The sequence below is a fragment of the Vicia villosa genome, linkage group LG3 (genome assembly GCF_029867415.1).
Source record: "Vicia villosa cultivar HV-30 ecotype Madison, WI linkage group LG3, Vvil1.0, whole genome shotgun sequence".
Lineage (NCBI taxonomy): Eukaryota > Viridiplantae > Streptophyta > Magnoliopsida > Fabales > Fabaceae > Vicia > Vicia villosa.
Window position 1 is genome coordinate 207,167,691 of NC_081182.1, and position 22,079 is coordinate 207,189,769.

The 22,079-nt window shown below is 33.9% G+C and overlaps 2 protein-coding genes across 4 annotated transcripts in view; both read left to right on the top strand.

Annotated features, from left to right (window-relative positions):
- Nucleotides 1–22,079, top strand: part of LOC131593401 (uncharacterized) — a 32,129-nt gene that overhangs the window by 3,684 nt on the left and 6,366 nt on the right. For all 3 annotated transcript variants that reach the window (XM_058865886.1, XM_058865887.1, XM_058865888.1), the window contains exons 5-16: nt 3,665–3,744; nt 3,973–4,037; nt 12,893–13,019; nt 13,196–13,262; nt 13,612–16,689; nt 16,950–17,468; nt 17,912–18,446; nt 18,931–19,055; nt 19,358–19,450; nt 19,569–19,703; nt 19,803–19,889; nt 20,056–20,113. In XM_058865886.1, coding sequence (XP_058721869.1) covers nt 13,612–16,689; nt 16,950–17,468; nt 17,912–18,446; nt 18,931–19,055; nt 19,358–19,450; nt 19,569–19,703; nt 19,803–19,889; nt 20,056–20,113 — 4,630 coding nt within the window. In that variant the 5' untranslated portion in view covers nt 3,665–3,744; nt 3,973–4,037; nt 12,893–13,019; nt 13,196–13,262. The remainder of the gene's footprint in view (nt 1–3,664; nt 3,745–3,972; nt 4,038–12,892; nt 13,020–13,195; nt 13,263–13,611; nt 16,690–16,949; nt 17,469–17,911; nt 18,447–18,930; nt 19,056–19,357; nt 19,451–19,568; nt 19,704–19,802; nt 19,890–20,055; nt 20,114–22,079) is intronic.
- On the top strand, nt 4,050–12,886 carry LOC131593402 (uncharacterized). Its single transcript, XM_058865889.1, has one exon. The coding sequence runs from the start codon at nt 6,760–6,762 to the stop codon at nt 8,572–8,574; it is 1,815 nt and encodes a 604-aa protein (XP_058721872.1). The 5' UTR covers nt 4,050–6,759; the 3' UTR covers nt 8,575–12,886.

Here is a 22,079-nt window from a genome sequence, read left to right on the forward strand (position 1 = left end):
CAGCTTAATTTGCTTCCTTTTTGGTTACGGAAGGAGTTTGGAATGTGAGAAAGATGATCATGCAAGGTGGTCATATATTCAATTTCCCGCTTGAGATTTTTAAAGATACATCTTTGAAAATATCACCGAGTCGTTAAAAAAATCTTCTGAATGAAACTGGTGGAAATGTCTTTGGGGGTATTTTCAGAGATGTATCTACGAATTAACCTTGGGTTTATTCAGAGATGTATCTCCGATCTAAAATTTAACAAAAAAAAGTATTTGGTGCGTTCAGAGAAGTATCTACGAATAAACCCAATGCTATTTTGGGGTTTTCAATGGTGCTCCCCATTACATAAGCGTGTAATGAGAAATTGCCTTAGATTTTCTACTAGAGAGAATATTTATTGAAAATCAAACCCTTGGACTCAATGGTAGCTTATAGCCACGAGTATGGCTTGGTAATTTTGTACATAACCATCTGGATTTCACTTAATCCTGAACACCCATGTGCATCATATTACACTTATAATGGGGGGGGGGGGGGGAGAGTTGTAAGACTCTAGGTTTTGTTGTTAAGTAAGGCTTCATGTTCAACCTTCATAGAATCTAACCACCTAGGATATTTGAAAGAAAATATCTATGAGGTAGGTTCAAGTTCAATTAGGAGAAGTGTAGGGTGAAGTATTGGTTACACAAGGCCATCCTTGGCTCTAGTGGTCATGGAGTGAGTATTTTGAGGATGAACTCTTCGTGATGGAAGGAGAGGAATAAAAGATGTTTGAATGAATGTGTGTCAGGATGAAGGTGGGTTAAAGAGAGAAGAGACTGAATCAGAGTGATGATAGAAATGTTGAGATAAAGATTGATTTGAGGAAATAAGGTTGGTTGTCTCATTAGGACTGGTTATTATAGGAGAGGATGAAGGTTTATTGAAACCTGGTAGGTCAGTGGTACTGTTAGAATGTAGGGTATGAGATGAGAGGGATTGGTTAAAAGTAGGACATGGATTAGGGTTAGAAGATGGATTAGGAGAGTTCCTTAAAAACAAAGTAAGTGGAGATATTATATTTCGATTGATGAATGAGATGGAATGGTATTAAAGGCATAAAATGAAAGAGGACCTAAAATGGAGTTGGAAGTAATTGAGGAAATTTATCTTAAAGAGGAGGAAAGAGAAAGTTGTAGGGAAACTTGAGCTCATTGAAAATTACATCCTTAGAGATGTGAATCCTGCCATCATTAGCCCATCATTTATACCTTTTGTGATTAGAAGAATAACCTAGGAACACACATTCTCTTAAATGATATGCAAAATTATGAAGAATGTAAGGTCTAAGATGAGAATAACATGCTCACTAAAGGGCTTTAAGAAATTTTTAATCAAGGGTATTATGATAGAGTAGGAAATAAGGAGAGTGCATGTACAAACCTGTATTGGGTCTCCTGTTGATGAGATAAGTAGCAGCTTGAAAGACTTGGTCTAAACTATTTTAGGGAAAAGAAGTTTGAGCTAATATTGTAAGGCCTATTTGCACCACATGCATTTGTTTCCTCTTTATTGAACCATTTTGATGGTGAGTATGCGGACAAGTCAACTTGTGAGTCGTGCCTTGTGGTGCAAGAAATGCAGAGAATGGTTGAAACTCACCACCTCTATTAGTTTTAACTGTCTTAACCTTGTTGTTAAAATGAGTGTTAAGGGTAAAGATGGATGTTGTGCAAACTGAATAAACCTCATATTCTTGCCAAAGCAAAAAAATCCAAGTGTACTTCGTGAAAGCATCAATACAACTAAGTAGATATTTAAAACTAGAAGAGGAAACCATATGTGCTAGTCCATACACATCTGCAAATATAAGGTTAAAAGGAGTTGCGACACAGGCACATTTTCAACTGTAAGATTATCCCACACTTTCACATCATCCATAAAAATCACATGAGATGGATTTAAAATATACTTTCGGAGTTGCGACACATGGAACACATCATGCAAATTCGACAGGTTAGGTGGCAAGGCCACCCTATATCCAATAGTCTCCACGTTGTTAGAAATTGTATACGGACCGATAAACCGATGAGTAAGCTTCCTCAATTTCAAGGCGCGGTCTACACCGGTCACCAAAGTGACTCTTAAGAACACACGGTCTCCCTCTTGAAACTCAAGATCTTTCCTTCTCTTATCATGGTAACTCATTTTCCTACTAAGCGAAGTTTTCATCTTATCCCGAATTAACTTCACCTTTTCTGTAGTCTGTCGAACAATCTCAGGCCCAAGAACTACGCTCTCACCATATTCATACCAACACAAAGGTGTTCTACATCTCCGACCATACAAGCTCTCAACAAATCCACCAATGACTGAAGATTCCTCTCCGTCTGGACATCCGTCTGTGGATGATACGTAGAACTCAATCTCAACTTAGAGCCCAACGCATCGTGCAAACTCTTCCAAAATCCAGAAGTAAACCTCAAACCTGTATCAGAAACAATATTCAATGAAACCCCATGGAGCTTCATAATCACACGAATATAAATCTCCGCCAACATTACTTTAGGAAAATGAACACTAATTGGAATGAAATGAGCCGATTTCGTGAGCCTATCAACCATCATCCAAATCATATTATGTCCTCTTAGAGTATTGGGCAATCCTGTCACAAAATCCATTGATATACTATCTGTATAGCCTCATATTGCTTTCGGGATGATTGACTGACCCCACAAACCAACACAGGTCTTTTCACGATGCTTTGACCTCACTCGCACGCTTTCTGAGAAACTTCCTAGAAGGTCACCCATCCCAGAATTGCTCTAAGTCAAGCACGCTTAACTGTGGAGTTCTTTTGGAACAGGCTATCAATAAGAAGATGCATCTTGTAGGTATAGCTAGTACCCATCAATCCTTATAAACTTTCCTTCAACCATGCAGTCCCATACCTGCATAGCCTCAGGATTCCTCTCATTCCGATGTGGCGAACACCTTTGCCCTCTTCGGCCTCAGGTGTTACATGCGGTGCAACCACCCCTCGCCTTCTTCGGCCTTGGGTGTTACATGCCGACCAGCTTCCGCATGGTTCATCCTCGAACCACATCATATAGGGAGAGGTCTGACTCTGATACCTTTTGTAACGCCTCAGATTGCTTTCGGGATGATCGACTGACCCCACAAACCAACATAGGTCTTTTCAGCATGCTTTGACCTCACTCGCACGCTTTTCGGGAAACTTCCAAGAAGGTCACCCATCCCAGAATTGCTCTAAGTCAAGCACTGATCCATAAGAACTCCACGGTTAAGCGTGCTTAACTTAGAGAAATTCTAGGATGGGTGACCTTCTGGGAAGTTTCCCGGAAAGCGTGCGAGTGAGGTCAAAGCATGCTGAAAAGACTTGTGTTAGTTTGTGGGGTCAGTCGATCATCCTAAAATCAGTCTGGAGAATATTGCTTATTAAAAAAGGAAGAGGAATATTGTTCTCTCGATCTGTTGAAAAATAAGGTAAAATAAGTATTAGAAGTTCTTTCTAGTGAGACATTTTTCAAACATTAAATTGTTTATTCTTTATGTTAACCAAATTTCATTACATAATTATTTTGAAAAACAAGTGTAAAGAAAATAAGGAATGTTGTTTAGAGTATGTGGAATGTTTATAATTGCTTTGAACATTTTCTTTCTTAATTATTGCAGATTGGTGAAAGGAAGAAGATTGTTTTCAAGAGTGAGTATGAGCTGAAAGTAGTTATTCGTAAATCAGGTGGAAATCAAAGGTAAAAAACACATTTATGGTTTAGTGCATTTAAGAATCATCTTATTTTTCTTAATTCACTGGCATTGTAGTTGTATACTATCAATTATCAAACATAATATTGAAAGTTCTCTCTACGTACTGAGACATTTTTCTTAATTCACTGGCATTGTTTTTTGGAAAGATGTATAAAGGAAAAAAGGACTGCTAAATTTCAATTGCTTTGAACATTACATTGTTCTCTTTACAGATTGGTGACGGAAGGAGACTGTTCACAAGACTTGAGCATGAGCTGAAAGTATATTGGAAATTAAGGTAAATATTCATGGTTGGTTGCCTTTATTTTTTTTACTATTTCACTTTCTTTTTTTTTATTGTTTGTAGACTATTTCCTTGTTTGTTTGTTTGTTTGTTGGGCTGCTGGATATTCAATTATTCATAACTTGTTTACAATATTCATTATATTAATTTAGAATATTTAGAGTATATCTAAATTAATATAAAAAAATATTTGTAATATTCTAATATTAATGAACAAATCACCAAGGCGAAATGACCAAGTTTAATAACTGCAAATCGTTTGCATTCGATCCAACACTACTAAAAATAAGAGATTTGGTTTCAAGATTTTACATCAGGTATCAAGATAACTGATGTGTAAAATATTTCTTAAAGGATTTTACATCAGGTTTTATAATAAACTGATGTGAAAAAAATATGATTTAATGATTTTACATCAGACATTTAACTCCAATGATGGAAAAAATAATGCGGTGGCAAACTTGTAATTAAAATGAAAATAGTTTATAAAGCCATTTACATCGGTGCTAATAATAACCCGATGGAAAAAGTTTACTAATTGGGCTTTTACATCAGCCCATATTTCCACCGATAGGAAAACATAATGCGGTGGCAAAGTTGTAATTAAAACGAAATTAATTTATAAAGCCTGTTACATCAGCCCATATTTCCACCGATGGGAAAAGTCCTCATTTCCACTAAAACCCTAACTATACTCAAACGTTTCATTTTCTTCTTTCTACGTTATTTCTCAGCCCCTTCCACTATTTTCTTCTTTCTGCGCTATTTCTCACCCTTCCTCCGCCATAACCACCACCGGCTACCGTTTCTTCCGCCGTCACCCAGTTTCGTCCGCCGCTCCAACCAGGTTCTTCCGCCGTCACCCTTCCTCCGCCGTCACCCAGTTTTGTCCGCCGTCTCCAACCAGTTTCTTCCGCCGTAACCCTTCCTCGGCCGTCACCACCACCACTTGTTGCCTCCTCTTTCTAAGGTAACCTACTACATTATCTTGCTATCATTTTACTGTTATTAAAATGATTCTCATAAAATGTATAATATTTTTACTTGTAATACAAAAAATTGAGCCTTATAGTTTTATAACTTGTTATATTTGTCTTTAATCTCAAGGATTCATCTATGTAATTTTGTGCAGACAATATCTAATTTAAAAAAAAAAACTGATTTCTAAATCTTGCTAGATTTTTGTTCTTGGTAAAGTTTAGTTACAAAACGTTTGTGAAAAACTATTCACGTGGTAATGTTAATTTTCTTTTCTTCTTTTTTGTCGAGACAGAATAGTTCTGATAATGGATGAAATAGGATGCCCTTGTTTTGTAGGACCTACGGCAACACAAATTTTATCGACATGTTTTTTCTTTTAAGCAGAATGAAAATAATTGATTAGAAGAATGATTGAATTTTTTACCTTACAAGGTATATTCCTAGACTTATTAGGTGTATGAATAATTTCTTTTTGACATTGTGATAATGTGACCCTACCTACAAAGTGTAATTAATCAAATTCATATCACTATACTTAGTGCCCAGCCCATCTTGATTAGCCTCTTTTTTGGAGGTGTTTAAGCTTGGAGTTTCTAATTTCATTTAATTGTTTTACTTCAACATAAATTGCAAATAAAATATATTACATAAATTGCAAATAAAATATATAATATTTGTCTGTTAAGCCAATTTAAAAATTATATTATAAAGAAAATATTATTTTAGAAATTTAATTTTAAAAGGATTCATTAATCACTTTATTAGTATGGAAATAATAGTAGATCTTACTCTATTTCTTATAATCAAATAAAAATAGATAAGGTATTATAATCAAAACTATATATATATATATATATATATACTAGTTTGTTCTGTAATAAAAAATAAAACATATATTTAATACTAATTTTTTTTCAAAATATTTAACATTAATTTTATTTATTAAAAAGATATTTATAACCATATATGATAAATGTATTATTAAATCATTAACTAATCTTTAAATGCATTGAATATTAATCATTACACACTTCTATCCATAAATGAATACTAATCTTTAAAAGTTACATCAGAAAGAATTGAATTGCTGGCTGTAAAATAAAATAGCTGTTACTTACCATCACGCCACTACTTATATATCTCACATATGTCATACGCTTTCAGTGTAATATACCTGTCAATTATTATTTTTAGAGGCCTTTTCATGTAGCTCAAAAAGTGAGGCTCTATATTATAATTCACTGCCTTTGAAAATTGATAAAATAATTCAGTGCTTCCTTAGGAAAAGTGATTAAAGGTTACAAATTAAAATTAGTGATTAAATATACTTTGACCTATGCGATTTGAACACACACATATATATATATATATATATATATATATACACGTCTCAAAATGAATATTATATATATACTATACTTAGAATTGATTCTAAGTATTAAAAGATTACTTGAGTGAGCCTAAAGTGTTCTCCCTCGTTAAAAGTTAAAAGAAGGTGTGAATTTTGAGTTCATTCAAATTTCACCAATGTTTTAGTTGTTCTTAAGTTTACGTTGTTGGTATGAATATTATATATAAACTATACTTAGAATTGATTCTAAGTATTAATTAAAAGAATACTTTATTGAGCCTAAAGTGTTGTCCCTCATAACATATGCTATAACAATTATTTGATATTATATAAAAACTATACTTAGAATTTATTCTAAGTATTAATTAAGTTTACGTTGTAGGTATGGATCGTAGTTGGATGAGAGCTAATCGATTAAGTGATGAGTACGAACAGGGGGTGATGGAATTTCTAGAGTTTGCTGAAAGTAATGCTAAAAAAGATCTTCCTCCTCCTAAAAGTAATGCTGAAGATAGTCAGCCTACGCTTTTTTTCTGTCCATGTGTTCGTTGTGCAAATAAAGAACCAAAGCTTAGTAAGAAAAAAATCATGGATCATCTAATTTGTGAAGGGATTTGTCAAAACTATACACAATGGATATGGCACGGTGAAGTGGTAGAAAATTCAAACGTGTCCCAAAGAGATAATGTTAGTGTAGAAATGGATGATCGTCTGGAAGACATGATGTGTGATATTGGACAAGATTCGTTTAAGAGGGCACATGCGTATGATAGTTTATGCAATGACAAGGATACACCTTTGTACCCGGGATGCACAAATTTTACACGTTTGTCAGCCGTGTTAAAATTGTTTAATCTGAAGGCAATTAACGGGTGGACTGACAAAAGTTTTACCGAATTGCTTGAACTGTTGACACAAATGCTTCCAGAAGGTAACGTACTGCCAAGTCGTTATTACGAGGCGAAGAAAATACTGTGTCCGATGGGTTTGGAGTATGAAAAGATACATGCATGTCCTAATGATTGCATATTATACAGAAAAGAGTATGTAAACTATAACCATTGTCCGAAGTGCAAGGCGTCACGCTACAAAAAGAGACATGGTGAATCTAGTGATGATGACGAGGTCAAAAAGGGTCCTCCCGCAAAAGTGGTATGGTACCTACCAATAATTTCAAGGTTCAAGAGATTATTCGCTAATGCAAACGATGCAAAGAATCTTAGATGGCATGCAGAAGAAAGAAAATGTGATGGAAAAATCCGCCATGTAGCTGATTCTTTGCAATGGAAGAAAATAGATTCTTTGTTTCCAAATTTTGGCAAAGAGTCGAGAAACCTTAGACTTGGACTTTCTACTGATGGAATGAATCCGTTTGGTAATCTAAATACTAACCATACTTCTTGGCCTGTTCTTCTGATGATTTACAACCTATCTCCTAGGTTGTGCATGAAGCGTAAATATGTGATGTTATCCATGATGATTTCGGGCCCAAAACAACCAGGAAACGACATAGATGTTTATCTAAGTCCACTGATCGATGATTTAAAAGTGTTGTGGGAGGAAGGGGTGGATGTTTTCGATGCGCATTCTGGTGAACAGTTCAATATGCGTGCCATGTTGTTTTGCACCATCAACGATTTTCCGGCATATGGCAATTTGTCTGGGTATAAAGTTAAAGGGCATAAAGCGTGTCCTATATGTGAAAAAGACACATGTTACCATCAGCTTGAAAAAGGAAAGAAGACTGTTTATCTCGGGCATCGAAAATTTCTAAATCGTTATCATCCATATCGTAGATTGCGGAAAGCTTTTAATGGGGAACAAGAGTATGGTGTTGCTCCAAAGCCCTTAACTGGAGAGGAAGTTTATCAACGACAACAGGGCATTACTGCTATTTTTGGAAAGTACCAAAAACGGCCTATTGCTAAAAATATATGGAAAAAGAGGTCGGTTTTCTTCGATCTTCCATATTGGTCTAGTCTTGAGGTAAGACATTGTATTGATGTGATGCACGTGGAGAAAAATGTATGTGATAGTGTAATCGGGACACTTCTCAACATTCAAGGCAAGACAAAGGATGGTATTAATGCTCGTCTAGATTTGGGCGTGATGGGTATACGAGAAGAGCTAACTCCACAATATATAGGTACCAACTATGTGTTCAAATTAAGCTATCATTACCTTTTGATGTTAAAATAGCATGTTCATAACTTTAATTGTTGAAATTCTTGATGATAACATTATGTAGGTAACAAGACGTATTTGCCTCCTGCCTGCTACACTTTGTCGAAAAAAGAGAAAACAAGTTTTTGTGAGTGTTTAGAAAGTATCAAAGTGCCGCATGGTTACTCATCAAATGTCAAGAGGCTTGTATCGGTTAAAGATCTCAAATTAGTTGGCTTAAAATCTCATGACTGTCATGTCTTAATGCAACAACTACTACCAGTGGCTATTCGTGGGATATTGCCTAACAATGTTAGGAAGACTATAACTAGGTTGTGCCTGTTTTTCAATGCAATTTGTTGCAAAGCCATTGATCCATTAAAGTTAGAAGATTTGGAAAATGAGGCTGCAGTTATCTTGTGCCAATTAGAGATGTTTTTTCCTCCTTCATTTTTTGACATTATGGTTCACTTGATTGTTCATCTAGTAAGGGAGATTAGATTATGTGGTCCAATTTTTTTACGGTGGATGTATCCAATAGAGCGATACATGAAGATCCTAAAAGGGTATACCAAGAACCCACACCGTCCGGAAGCATCGATTATTGAGAGGTACATTGCAGAAGAAGCAATTGAGTTTTGTTCTAACTCTATATTGTTATTTACGTATTGTAGGTATTTAATGATCCTACAGAATTGACACAAGAAGATTTGTATGATTTGCGACTCCGTTGGGCAAAATGTTTCTTTGAGTTATATAAAGGATAACTTTATGTTTCTCGTGGATGCGTGTTGGTTTTTCAAGTGCGCGAAAGTACTTTATGTTTCTTTGAGATAATTATCTTGTAGTAGAAAATCGCGTGTAAACCTTTCTTATCATTTTGAACACTTGTTTATTCTAGATTAATATTTTTGTATATTTTGACGAACATATATATGCATCTTAGCTATTTGGTCTGTGTGCTGTGAGTAAAAAATATATAGCGACCTCTTTGGTCTGTGTGGTATATGAATCTTATATTGAAAATTAGGTACAGAAAAAATTACAGGTTAAAACAGGAAAATAGGAAAAACAACCATTATGTGGTAAAAAAACATAAGACATTTTACATCGGGCTTTACCGAAACCGATGTAAAAAGCAGTCTATTACATCGGTGTAAAATTATATCCGACGTAAAATGTGGCTTATATTTTTCAAATAAAAAATTTCAATATTTTTCACATCAGACATTTTCCCTAAACCGATGTGAAAAGCAGTCTATTACATCGGCCACGTTTAGAAACCGATGTAAAAGGTTGCGTATTTTTTTTTTTAAATAAATTTTTTTATTGTTTTTCACATCAGACCTATGAAATCAACCGATGTGGTATGATGACTTTCACATCGGGCTCTGACCCGATGTAAAATGTCTCAGACTTTTTACATCGCCTGTGTTTACATCGGGCCTAGAACCGATGTAAAAAGTCTTTTTCGCCCGATGTAAAAACTATTTTCTGTACTAGTGCAAACTACCGCCAAACTCACGTTGGCAGATTTCTGCCGCAACCAGATGTTCAAAATTCACCTGACAACATCTGATCACCATTGGCCAAACCGCTCCACAATCCTAGTGTCTATTGTCGACTTTCTAGTTGCTTTTTTGACTTTTCGAATTTTGAAATCTCAAAAGATGTTGAATCCCCACCTTGACATGAAAATATTGCAATGCCAACTTTTTCATCAACCAGACTACTTCTCTCTATCATGTAGAATCACTATTAAACAACCTTGATCAAGTGCAATCCACATGCTTCTAGCTAATCACCTTTTTATAATTAGATAATCTAAGGTGACCACAAGCATGATTATTCAACATTCTTTGACTCTACTTGGTTCTGAATGCCCCAGTAAAGGTCTCAGTTTCTTATTTTTACAACCTTTCAACCATAATTAAAACATAACAGCCAAGGCCAGCATAACTGTCCCTTTGAGATGGTATAATATTCCTCCTTATCTTATAACGATTCTGAAATTCTGGTATGACATACTCAGCATGTCACTCACGATGTCAAGACATCTGATCTGTTATTAGCTTAGCAAAGGAAAAACAGAAAGAGCCCCAATTTTTAATTACCCCTAAGAAGGAGTCCATGAGTACTGAGATCATGTATGTTTAGTCAACATAACCAGATTGTAATATTTATTGGTTCTATAAAAGGAACAACTATCAAACTTGAACCTGATGTTATACACGATGTTACAACATCCAAGACTGAACAGACAATACAATGCAGAAGATAAATAACACAGTGAATTGTTAACCCAGTTCGGTTTAACTACCTACTCTAGGGGCTACCAAGCCAGGAAGAAAATTTCACTATCAGTAGTACTATTTTATGTAAACAACCTCTGGTTTACAGATAAACAACCTCTGGTTTACAGATAAACAACCTCTGGTTTACCTAGTCACTACCCAATTCAACCTTTATCTTAGAACTCCATCTAAGACAAGAGAACCTCTGCTCACTCCCCAGTGATACCTAACTGTTACAACCATGCAACAACTATTTAAACAATTAACAATGAACACTAACTTCATCTTGCTTCAATCAAGAATACAATACTCAACTCTTACCTACAGGTTTCGAGTGAGAACAATAGCTTCTCTTACCTACAGGTTTTGAGAAGGACATGGCAGCCATCCCACAACCTGGGTGGTCTACCTATACATACCCTAATGACTACATCTTTTCAATTACAAGGTTTGCTTAACTTCGTCTCTAAAACTAGGTTACAAAGGTTTCTATTTATAACTTATTACCAATTGGACTTGGGCTTACAAACCGCAGCACTATTGGCTGTTACAAATCTGAAGATATCTTCTGCTAAAAGAAAGGTCTTCAATCACAAGTTTCCTAATTTATCTTCTAAATTAGAAACTGTTGAATCTTCAATATTCTGATTTGATTCTTCAATATTCTGACTTGATTTTATTGACCTTTAAATCTGCGCCACATTGGATTACATAATATTCATAGAATATTCTGTATCTGTTGAGAACCAAACTTTTTTTATAACATATAATATTTAATATGACATAAAACTATTGAACGACGAATACAGATTCAACAAAACCATTTGGAAGAATACATATTAGACAAAATTATTTGATACATAAGTCTTCATCAAATAAAGAATAAGTTCTATTCAGGGTCGACTCTTTAAATTTGGGTGTCTTGGGTGAATCAAAAGAGTTATGCTCTTATGAATATTTGAATTAATGTTTATACTATATCAAAATATAAACCACTATAAAATGAGTTATTCTTCTTCTTCTTGATCTGATATTTTTTTCTATAAAAAAATTGATCAAACCTTTAAAATTATCTAAATATCATCCTCTTAGCATTTTTGTTGCAAAATAATTAATAATTTGGTCATAATCAAGGTTCTTCAAAAAATTATTTTAAATTGAAATCAACGCAAGACTATTTAATCTATCTTGTGACATAATAGATCTCAAATAAGATTTTAATAATTTTAATTTAGAAAAACTTCTTTCATGCAATACTAATAAGAATAGTCAATATTATATTTATAAGCTATGCATGCATTAGGAAAACAATTAAAAGTCTTTAAGGAACTCAATATCATATAGCTTAATTTTGATTCAACTGTTAAAATTTCACCATCAAGATCAACAGCTTAGTCAAAATTTGACACGGTCAGAAGACTTCTAACCTATAAAAAAACATTATCAATAATATAAAATATTCTCTATATCAATATTTTAATTTTAATGTCTCAATTAAATTCTTAAGTTCCTAAAATTATGGATATATTAATTGATTTTATTTTAAGGGAATTAATTGATTTTATTCTACTTTATATTTTATTAATGGGAATTTTTATTCTTTTATTAATTTTGATTTTGTAGTGCCTCTATAATCTTGTTAGCCAATATTTTTAAAAAAAGATTCTAACAAATTTTTTTTAAATAGAAAATTTTCTTTATATATATAGGGGTAAAAAAATTATAAGTGCCCCTATAATTATGGGGCCTGAACTCCCGTCCCGCGATCCATGCTTAGGACCGCCGGTTCTATTAATTGTTGCCCTTAAAACACAGATAAAGGTTTGGAAAATAGAAGTTTTATATTGGTAATTTTTTTAAAACTTTTAAAACATTAGTTCTATATTTTCTTAAAACAGATTCTTTATTCAATTTCTCAATATAGAAAAATTAAACACGTACCTTATTATGAAATATAAAATAAAAAATGAGAATAGCTGTTAGAGTCTTTGCTGCATAACTTGAATTGCACTGAAAACTTGTACAGTTGTACCTTATTCTCTTGATGCTTGTTACTGCAGATTGTTCATACTACTATCCATATTACTTTATTCTCTCTGCTGATTGCAAAAAAGAAGAAGATTGTTTACAAGACTTCAGAATGTCAGACAGTGGTTATTCGTAATTCTTTTGGAAAACATATTCAAGGTTGGTTGCCTTTATTCTATTTTTCTTAAGACTATTTGCATTTACTGTTAGTTGACTCATTCTCTTGTTATTTTTCTTAAATTGTATATTCTTTATATTAAATAAATTTCTCTGAACCTGAAACTCTCTGTTGCAGAATTTCAATTGGTTTGAACATTATTTTGTACTTTTTGCAGATTGGTGAATGGAAGAAGATTGAGCATGCTTTGATAGTGGTTATTTGTAAACCTGTTGGAAAGCAAGGTAAAAATACATATTCATGGTTTCACGAATCGTCTTTTGTAAATCTGTTGGAAAGATTGGGCAGAATGTCTTGTTGAAATTTCTCCAACAGATTTATGACCTGACTAAAATATTTCATCAAGTTCCATTTTTCATTTAAATTACATGATACTAAACTAACCGCAAAACTACCAAAATATAAAGACGAACATATGTGACAATATCTATAACTAAACTTTTTTTAAATTTGATCGTCGTACTTTTCAGTCTATATTTAATGCTTTTAGAAAATAAACTTTAAGCTATATAATGTCTATTTGAAGCTTTGTCAAACATTTATGGCTAACTTTGATCTACTAAATTGATTTAGATGGAAAGTTGCTTAGCTGATTTGGGAAAGGGTTGTGTGGAGAAATTGATAAATGGGGCATTAGCAGAATTACGTCATGTATTTTGCTTCACATGCACTGCTAATGAATTCAAAGAAAAAAAGATTTGGTTGGAAGCAAAAATAAAAACAATGGAGCAACATGCTAAAGTGGCAGCAGGAAATGATAAAGATATTGAAGCTGATTATCATTTATGGAAAGAGAAAGCTGAAAAGCTCGTTCAAGAGGACACCCAAACAAAACAAAAATGCTTTTTTGGATTATGTCATGATTGCATATGGCGATATAAAAAGGGAAAGGAGCTGGCAAATAACATAGAAGAGATTAAACAACTAACAGAAAAGGGAGGGACATTTGAAAATATTGAAATCTCTCGCCGTCTTCCGGATGTTGAACGTTACTCATCTAAAGAATACATATCTTTTCCAAGTAGAGATTCAAAATACAAAGAGATTTTGGATGCAATAAAAGATGACAACAACTATATGATCGTATTGCAAGGGATGGGGGGCACCGGAAAAACTACATTGGCCAAAGAAGTGGGTAAAGAGCTTAAGTCTGAAGAATTCGCTCATGTAATCGATACAACAGTCTCATTTACTCCTGATACAAAAAAAATTCAAGATGATATTGCTGGATCTTTAGGATTGAAATGGGAGGATTGTACTTACTCAGACCGAGCCAAAAAACTATGGAGCAGATTAACAACTGATGAAAAAGTTCTTATAATAATGGATGATGTGTGGGAAGGAGGCCCACCTCTTGATTTCGAACTAATAGGAATTCCAAAACAGGACAATCACAAAGGTTGCAAAGTTCTTATAACCACACGTAGTAAACGAATATCCAATATTATGGGATGTGATAAGATGATTGAATTAGATCTCTTACCTGAAGAAGAAGCATGGACCATGTTCAAAATGTATGCCGGTATAAACAATAATTCTTCCAAAAGTTTGATCGCCACGGGACGTGAAATTGCTAAGGAGTGCAAACAATTGCCGGTTGCAATTGCAGTTATCGCCAAAAGTTTAAAAGGCCAACAAGATCGTAAGCACAAATGGGATACTACCTTAAAATTATTGAAGGAAACTGTTTCCATGGACGATGTTGATGAAGAAAAGGTTGGAATTTACAAATGTTTGAAGCTTAGCTATGATCTTATTATGTATGAAAAATCCAAGATATTATTTCTCTTAGCTTCTTTATTCCCAGAAGATAAAGAAATTCCTATTGAAATTCTAACTAGAATTGGCATTGGAACGGGCATTTTTGGAAAAAATTACGGAAGCTACAATGATGCTAGAAACCAAGTAGGTGTAGCTAAAGATAAACTCATAGATTCATGTTTGTTGGTGGGGGTCGATGAAAAACATGTAAAAATGCATGATTTGGTTCGTGAAGCGGCTCAATGGATAGCATACAAAGAGATTCGACATGTCAATTTGTCGAACAAAGATGAAAAATCATCGGTTGAAATGGAAAAAAATATGAAATATTTATTTTGTGAAGGGAAGGACATGGATTTGTCTTCTTGGAAGTATGATTGTTCCAAAATTGAGACTCTAATTCTCGATGTGGAAAGGGATGAAGATCGTAGATGTATGGAAGTCCCAAAATATTTCCTTGAAAATATTGACCAGCTTCAAGTTTTGTACTTTTCAGGTCATGACAAACGACCCCTATCATTGCCATATTCAATTCACTCATTGTCAAAGATTCGATCGATACTGGTTGATGGAGTTGATTTAGGCGACATCTCTGTTTTTGGAAATCTGCAAAGTCTTGAAACTCTTGATTTGGTTGATTGCAAAATCAATGAATTACCAGACGAAATTGCAAAGTTGGGGAAATTTAAATTGTTAAACTTGGAATATTGTCAAATTCAAAGGAATGATCCATTTGAGGTTATTAAAAGATGCAAAACACTTGAAGAGTTGTACTTCATTGATAGTTTTAATGAATTTTGTCAAGAAATTACCTTACCCGAATTGCAAAGGTATCATATCCGTAAAGGGTGGACAATGCTTCCTGATTCACTATCAAAATATGTGTCTTTTAAAAAATTTGATGGCAATAAATATGTTTTTTCAAAACAAACATTCAAGTATCTCATGCAAACAACAGAGGGTCTTCAACTAGAGGAAATTAAGATGGGATGGAGAAATCTCATGCCTGAGATTGTTCCTATAGATCAAGATATGAAAGATCTTATAGAGCTACGTCTGAGACGTATTTCAAAATTACAGTGCCTCATCGACACTAATGGTTCTCAATTTCTTAATGTATTGTCCAACTTGGTTATGTTAGAACTGGATGAAATGGAAAATTTGGAAGTACTATTCCATGGTTCTCTTTCTTTTGACTACTCTTTAAAGAATTTGGAGAAGGTATCAATAAAAGAGTGTAAAAAGCTTCAAATATTGTTCAATTGCAAGCTAAATCTCTGCAATCTAAAGACTTTGTCACTGTCAGATTGCCCATTAATGGTTAACCTCTTTCCACTGTTAACTTCTCAGAGCCTGGTGCTGCTAGAGGAATTCAAGATAGCAGATTGTAAGGGATTGAAAAACATAGTAATAGATGATGGTGATAATAATGACATGAGTCATGGAGCAATGTATCCAAAACTAAGCTTTCTTTCTATTGTAAGTTGTGATCAATTAGAATCAATATTTCCTTTCCTCTCTTTTGAAGACTTTCCAGTACTAGAAGTTATCAACATAAAAAAATGTGATAAGCTACAATATATATTTGGCCAATATCAACATGTTGAACTCAATTCATTGAAAGAAATAAAGCTTGGTGAATTACCAAATTTCATGGGTATTTGTCCAGAATATTCTCATTCCATGTCATCGCTCAAGAATGAGTCATCTTCCACTTCTAGAGATGGTTCCAAGGCACAAACACAAGTGGACCCTATCAAATGCAACATCTTATCTTTGAGTTGTTTATGTTGTCATGGTAATAATTATAGAAAAAAATCTGGGAGTAAGTCAACTACTAAAGTTCCATCAGTTAATGAGGATCCAATGCAGAATAATTCATCAGAATCAGTAAGACTCTCACTTTTTTTTCTTATGTTTTGATACGTTCTCTTTTAAATATGCATCTTTTACCTTCTACTAGAAGTTGGATATTATTTGAAGCTTTTCAAAAAGTTAGATGCACAAAATTAATTATAGATATCAAAAACATATATTTAAGACTTATATAAGAGAAATGTTATACGTTTCCATTTCCAAAAGTTGTATACACACTTCTCCATAATGTTTGATTTGATTAATTGTTCCTTTATATTGGGATTACATTACAGATATCAAGTTCACACCATCTTCAAATATGGGAACGTGCACAATGTTTTCCAGTACTACCACATATCATGTGCAATGTAAAAGAGCTTAAGTTGTCTGGTCTTTTGAAGATAAAATCTGTGTTTATCCTTTCTATTACTCCAAGAATGTTGGTGGAAACTTTGACAATTGAGAATTGTGATGAATTAAGACACATAATACTAGACATCGGAGATGATGACAATGTTGGCAAAAATTTAAGAAATGTCTTTCCAAAATTGAAAAAGCTTTACGTCAACGATTGCATGCAATTGGAATACATATTTGGACACTACACTGATGACCATCTACCGGAATTGGAAGGTGTCACACTTAGCCATCTGCCAAAGTTTGTTGCCATGTGTCCTCAACAATATTGCCTAACATTTCCACCTTTGAAACAACTTGAACTCTCAGAATGCCCCCTGGTTGCTATCAAATCTATTGGTGAATTCATTATTAATCTTTCAGATTCCAAATCTCTTGACAATACAATCATGAAGGTATCCCTTTTTTAATATAACTTTGTTGTTTGCCAAATTATTCAATGATTTCAATTTGTTTGAAGAATATTGTTGGATTGCAATTGACAATTACTTGGTCAGACTAATATTTTTATGTATTTTAAATGAAAGTAAAAATGGTTTCAAATTAAATGCTTAATATCATCGTTACCACATTCCAACAAAATCAAGTGGCATCAAGCAGATGTTTATGTGATTTCGAAAATGTATGAAAGTATCAAGTTATTTTTGATTTTCTCGAAATCCTTATGAGATAGGAGTTCTTTCAAAATATATTTACCCAACATCAGCTTAACTATTTTATAGATTTTTTCTTTTATCTCAATAATGAATATAATTCTTTCGCATCATTTTCATTAAAAATAATGAAAACAAATAGTACTTGACAATTGTGATAATTAATTTTATACATGTACATGTAGGAATTGAGTGGGAGCATAGAACATTCTTTTGCCCTACAAAACCTTACAGAGATAAAAATCAAGGGATGTGAAAAATTGGAAATAATTTTCTCCAATTCCTTTTCAACATGCCTACCACAATTGTGCGATCTAACAATAGAAAATTGCAAAGATTTGAAGCATATCATTGTAGATGACACGTCAAATTCTTTGTCCTCAATGACAGTCTTTCCAATGCTTAAAAGACTTGTTGTACTAAAGTGTCACAAATTGAAATGTGTCTTTCCGATCTCCATATGCAAAGAACTTTCTAGGTTAGAGGTTTTGATGATAATTGAAGCAGATGAACTTGAAGAAATATTCAAAAGCAATGGTGATCAGAAAGTCGAGATCCCAAATCTAAACCTTTTAGTATTTGCCCACCTACCAAGCCTCTTCGATACCCAAGGAATTCATTTTATGTTGGTAAAATTTCGTTTAGTACGAAATTGTCAAAAACTCCGCTGTTTGACTTCATCCTTAGTTTCCATACTTGTGGCTCGTTATTATTTGCAAGGTACACGCTATACCCAATAATTTTTATAACCATTACAATGATAGTTTTAATAAATTACATACATGCAATGTTTATAAAATATTATGCAGAGTTGTGTTTATTTCTTGTAACTATTCTCATTATTTATGAAACTCATGTACACACTACCACAAAATCCTTTAAAATATATACAAATGTATATGTCACTTATGGTCCTTAAATGTTCTCGCATCTTTTTCTCCTTATACTTCGCATATAAATGTATCTCTCGGCATAAATATTAAAAATTTTAATTACTAGCCATATAAAGATAAACAATTGTGTCCTTTAGCTTCTAGGAACAAATTTTAAAACTTCTCTGGAATGGCGGTAAAATGGTCATTACTCATTAGTGTCACTCTAATTAATAATATTTTCCCCTAAATTTCTAAAATACAAGCAATTGTACATCTAGTGAACATTTTGGTTTTATTGTTATCTTAATGACTTATTATTTTTCTTGTAGATCCTCAAATATTTTCGTATTTGTTTCATCGTACCGGTAATGAAAATCCAAGTGCAGAAACTACAAAAGATAGTGTTGGGATTAAAATTGAAGCAACATTCGGAGACGAGTTGACTTCTTCACAGGTCAATATCCATCAATCTCTTTATTCAAGCTACTCACATCTGAATGCAATTACCATGACAATGTCTTTGAAACAAACATGTTTTTTATATTCAGTTACAAATGACACAAACACTAGAGGAAGATCACGAATTTGTTGAAAATGCTTCTGATTTAGAGACACCATCAGTTGCTATATTACCAACAAATACAAAAGTTATTTGCAGGCCGTGATGAATTTCCTTCAGTAATCTAAGGCTTTACTTAGTAATACATGATATTAATTATTAGTTTTATATCACTGATGCATTTGTTCTTAATATAGAAGTTGGAGGCTGAACAATCCACAAGTCAACAAGATTCGATAAATCAACAGCATCCACTTGGTGAAATCGATACTGCCATCAAACCTTCTCAGGCAAATAATTTAATACACAATATCACCTCATTGTGCATATAAATCTAAAAATAAATAGATTTTACTTCAAGTGCTGCTTAAAAATTCACTACAACTTATTTATATTTTTATGTGTCAGTGTTTGAAAGAAACAAATCACCAAAATATTCAAGAGGACTATATGTCAGAAAAAACTGGAGCAGCAACTAAGTATTCCATTTCTGAAATAACGAATGAGCCACCTATACAATTAGTTTCTCCTAATAAACTAAAGGCATATCTCTTCTGTATTGCTTGTTTTCATTTTGAACCTTTTTCAATCTAGAAATTGAATCATACTGTCAACTTAAACATCCTTTTTAATTTTATGCAGGGTGTTGAAGAATGGGCTGCATTAAGAAATGCCAAGACAATAACAACCTCAACTAATTTAGAATTAGTCGATTCATCACAAATGAGTGTGAGTTTAAAGAATCTAATCATGAATTCAATGATTTCAAATCATGATTCCTTTGTTTTTAGTTTTTTATTTTTTCTGTAATAAAGTCAGTTCATTCTTTCATGAGACTACTTTTACAAATATTTTAGATATTGATGATATTATTTGTTTATTTGAATATGTGTAGGAACAAGATGTTGATGTTAGATATTCTCTAGAAACTACCAAGGTTAATGATGATCAAGGTGATGAATTTGTAGACCAATTTTATTTTCTTATGTTATCTTATCACCTTTTTTAATTTGAAGTTAAACTCTCTTCCCTCCCACATTTTGCTTAGTTTCTCTAAATGAAGATACTATCATGAAAGTGTGTTGTGAAAAACGATACCAATAACAAAGTATAATAGGGAATTAGGGAAGAGAATAAGAACACAAGAATTGGTTATAACTGCTATTCTTTCACTTTCTCTTAAAACAAGATTACAAGTTTACAAGAATAACAAATAACCTCTCTCACCCTAAATTAGGATTTGCAGCTTAGCAATGATGAGAGACTAGTATGCTATTTATAATAAAACCTAACATACTAACTAATGGGCTTTTTCAGCAAGGCCCATTACACAAGCCAACTTAATAAACAAGCTAACTTAACAAATTAGGGTTTAAGCACTAAAACCTAATTTAACATGCTAACAACCCTAGCATCTTCGACATCTGCATGCTAGACCCATCTTCGACTACAGCATGCACACTTCGACACCAACATGTGAACAATCCTCCGACTTCATGCTTAACTCTGTCGAACTGTCGAACCAAGAAGCTACCCTTCGACAATACTAGAGTTCGATCCAATATCTCACAAATCTCCACCTTGGACCTAACTCTACAACGTCAAGGAACAAACTAGCTTTCTTCATGCAGCTTTATCAACTGCATACAGTGGAAAAACTTGCAACTCGGCAATGTCTTGGTGATCATATCAGCAGCATTGTCTTCAGTCGAAACCTTCAGCACTTGGACTTCTCCACGCTCGATTACTCCTCTGACGAAATGCAGCCTCACATCAATGTCCTTAGTTCGCTCATGATAGGCTGAATTCTTCGACAGGTGTATTGCACTTTGACTATCACATTTAACAGTGATACCTCGACCTTGAAGTTTCAGCTCCTTCGCAAAACCTTCAAGCCACAATGCTTCTTTCACAGCTTCAGTTAGGGCAATATACTCCGCTTCAGTGGTTGATAGAGCAACAACCTTCTGAAGTGTTGCTTTCCAACTAATTGCAGTGCCAAACATAGTGAAAACATATCCAGAAATAGATTTTCTGGAGTCCATACAACCTGCATAATCAGAGTCGACATATCCTTCTATTACTGCTTTACTATCTGCACCCAAGGCTCCACCATAAATTAGGACTCTATTCAGAGACCCATTTATGTACCTTAAAATCCACTTCAATGCTTGCCAGTGAGCCTTTCCAGGATTCGCCATGTACCTGCTTACAAGACTGACTGCGTAAGCTATGTCGGGTCTAGTACAGACCATAGCATACATCAAAGAGCCGACTATATTAGCATATGGGATGCTATTCATATAGACTCTTTCGACATCAGTACTGGGACACTGATCAATACTCAGCTTGAATTGAGGGTTTGTTGGAGTCACAACTGGCTTCGAATTCGACATACCAAACTTTTCAAGAATCTTCCGTAGATATGCCTCTTGAGATAAGCATATCTTCGACTTCTTTCTATTTCTCCGAATGTCAATTCCAAGAATCCTGGAAGCTGCTCCCAGATCCTTCATATCGAACTCCTTATTGAGTTCAGCCTTCACCCTCATCACATCTTCAACACTGTTGCTTGCTATGAGAATATCATCCACATAAAGCAACAAAATAACAAATGAATTACCAGGTCGAAATCTGAAGTAAACGCAGTGGTCGAACTGACTTCTAATGAAACTTATGCGTGCCATGAACTTGTCGAATCTCTTATTCCACTGTCGAGGAGATTGTTTCAGCCCATACAAAGATCTCTTTAACTTGCACACATAATTTTCCTTCCCCTTTTCGACATACCCTTCAGGTTGCCTCATCAGGATCGTTTCATCTAGATCACCATACAAGAACGCAGTCTTCACATCCATCTGTTCCAGTTCAAGATCGAACTGTGCCACCATGGCAAGCAACATTCGAATGGACCTATGC

What these genes read in the sequence shown, in the direction of transcription:
- LOC131593402 (XM_058865889.1), top strand. Translation starts at nt 6,760, where the DNA reads ATGGATCGTAGTTGGATGAGAGCTAATCGATTAAGTGATGAGTACGAA.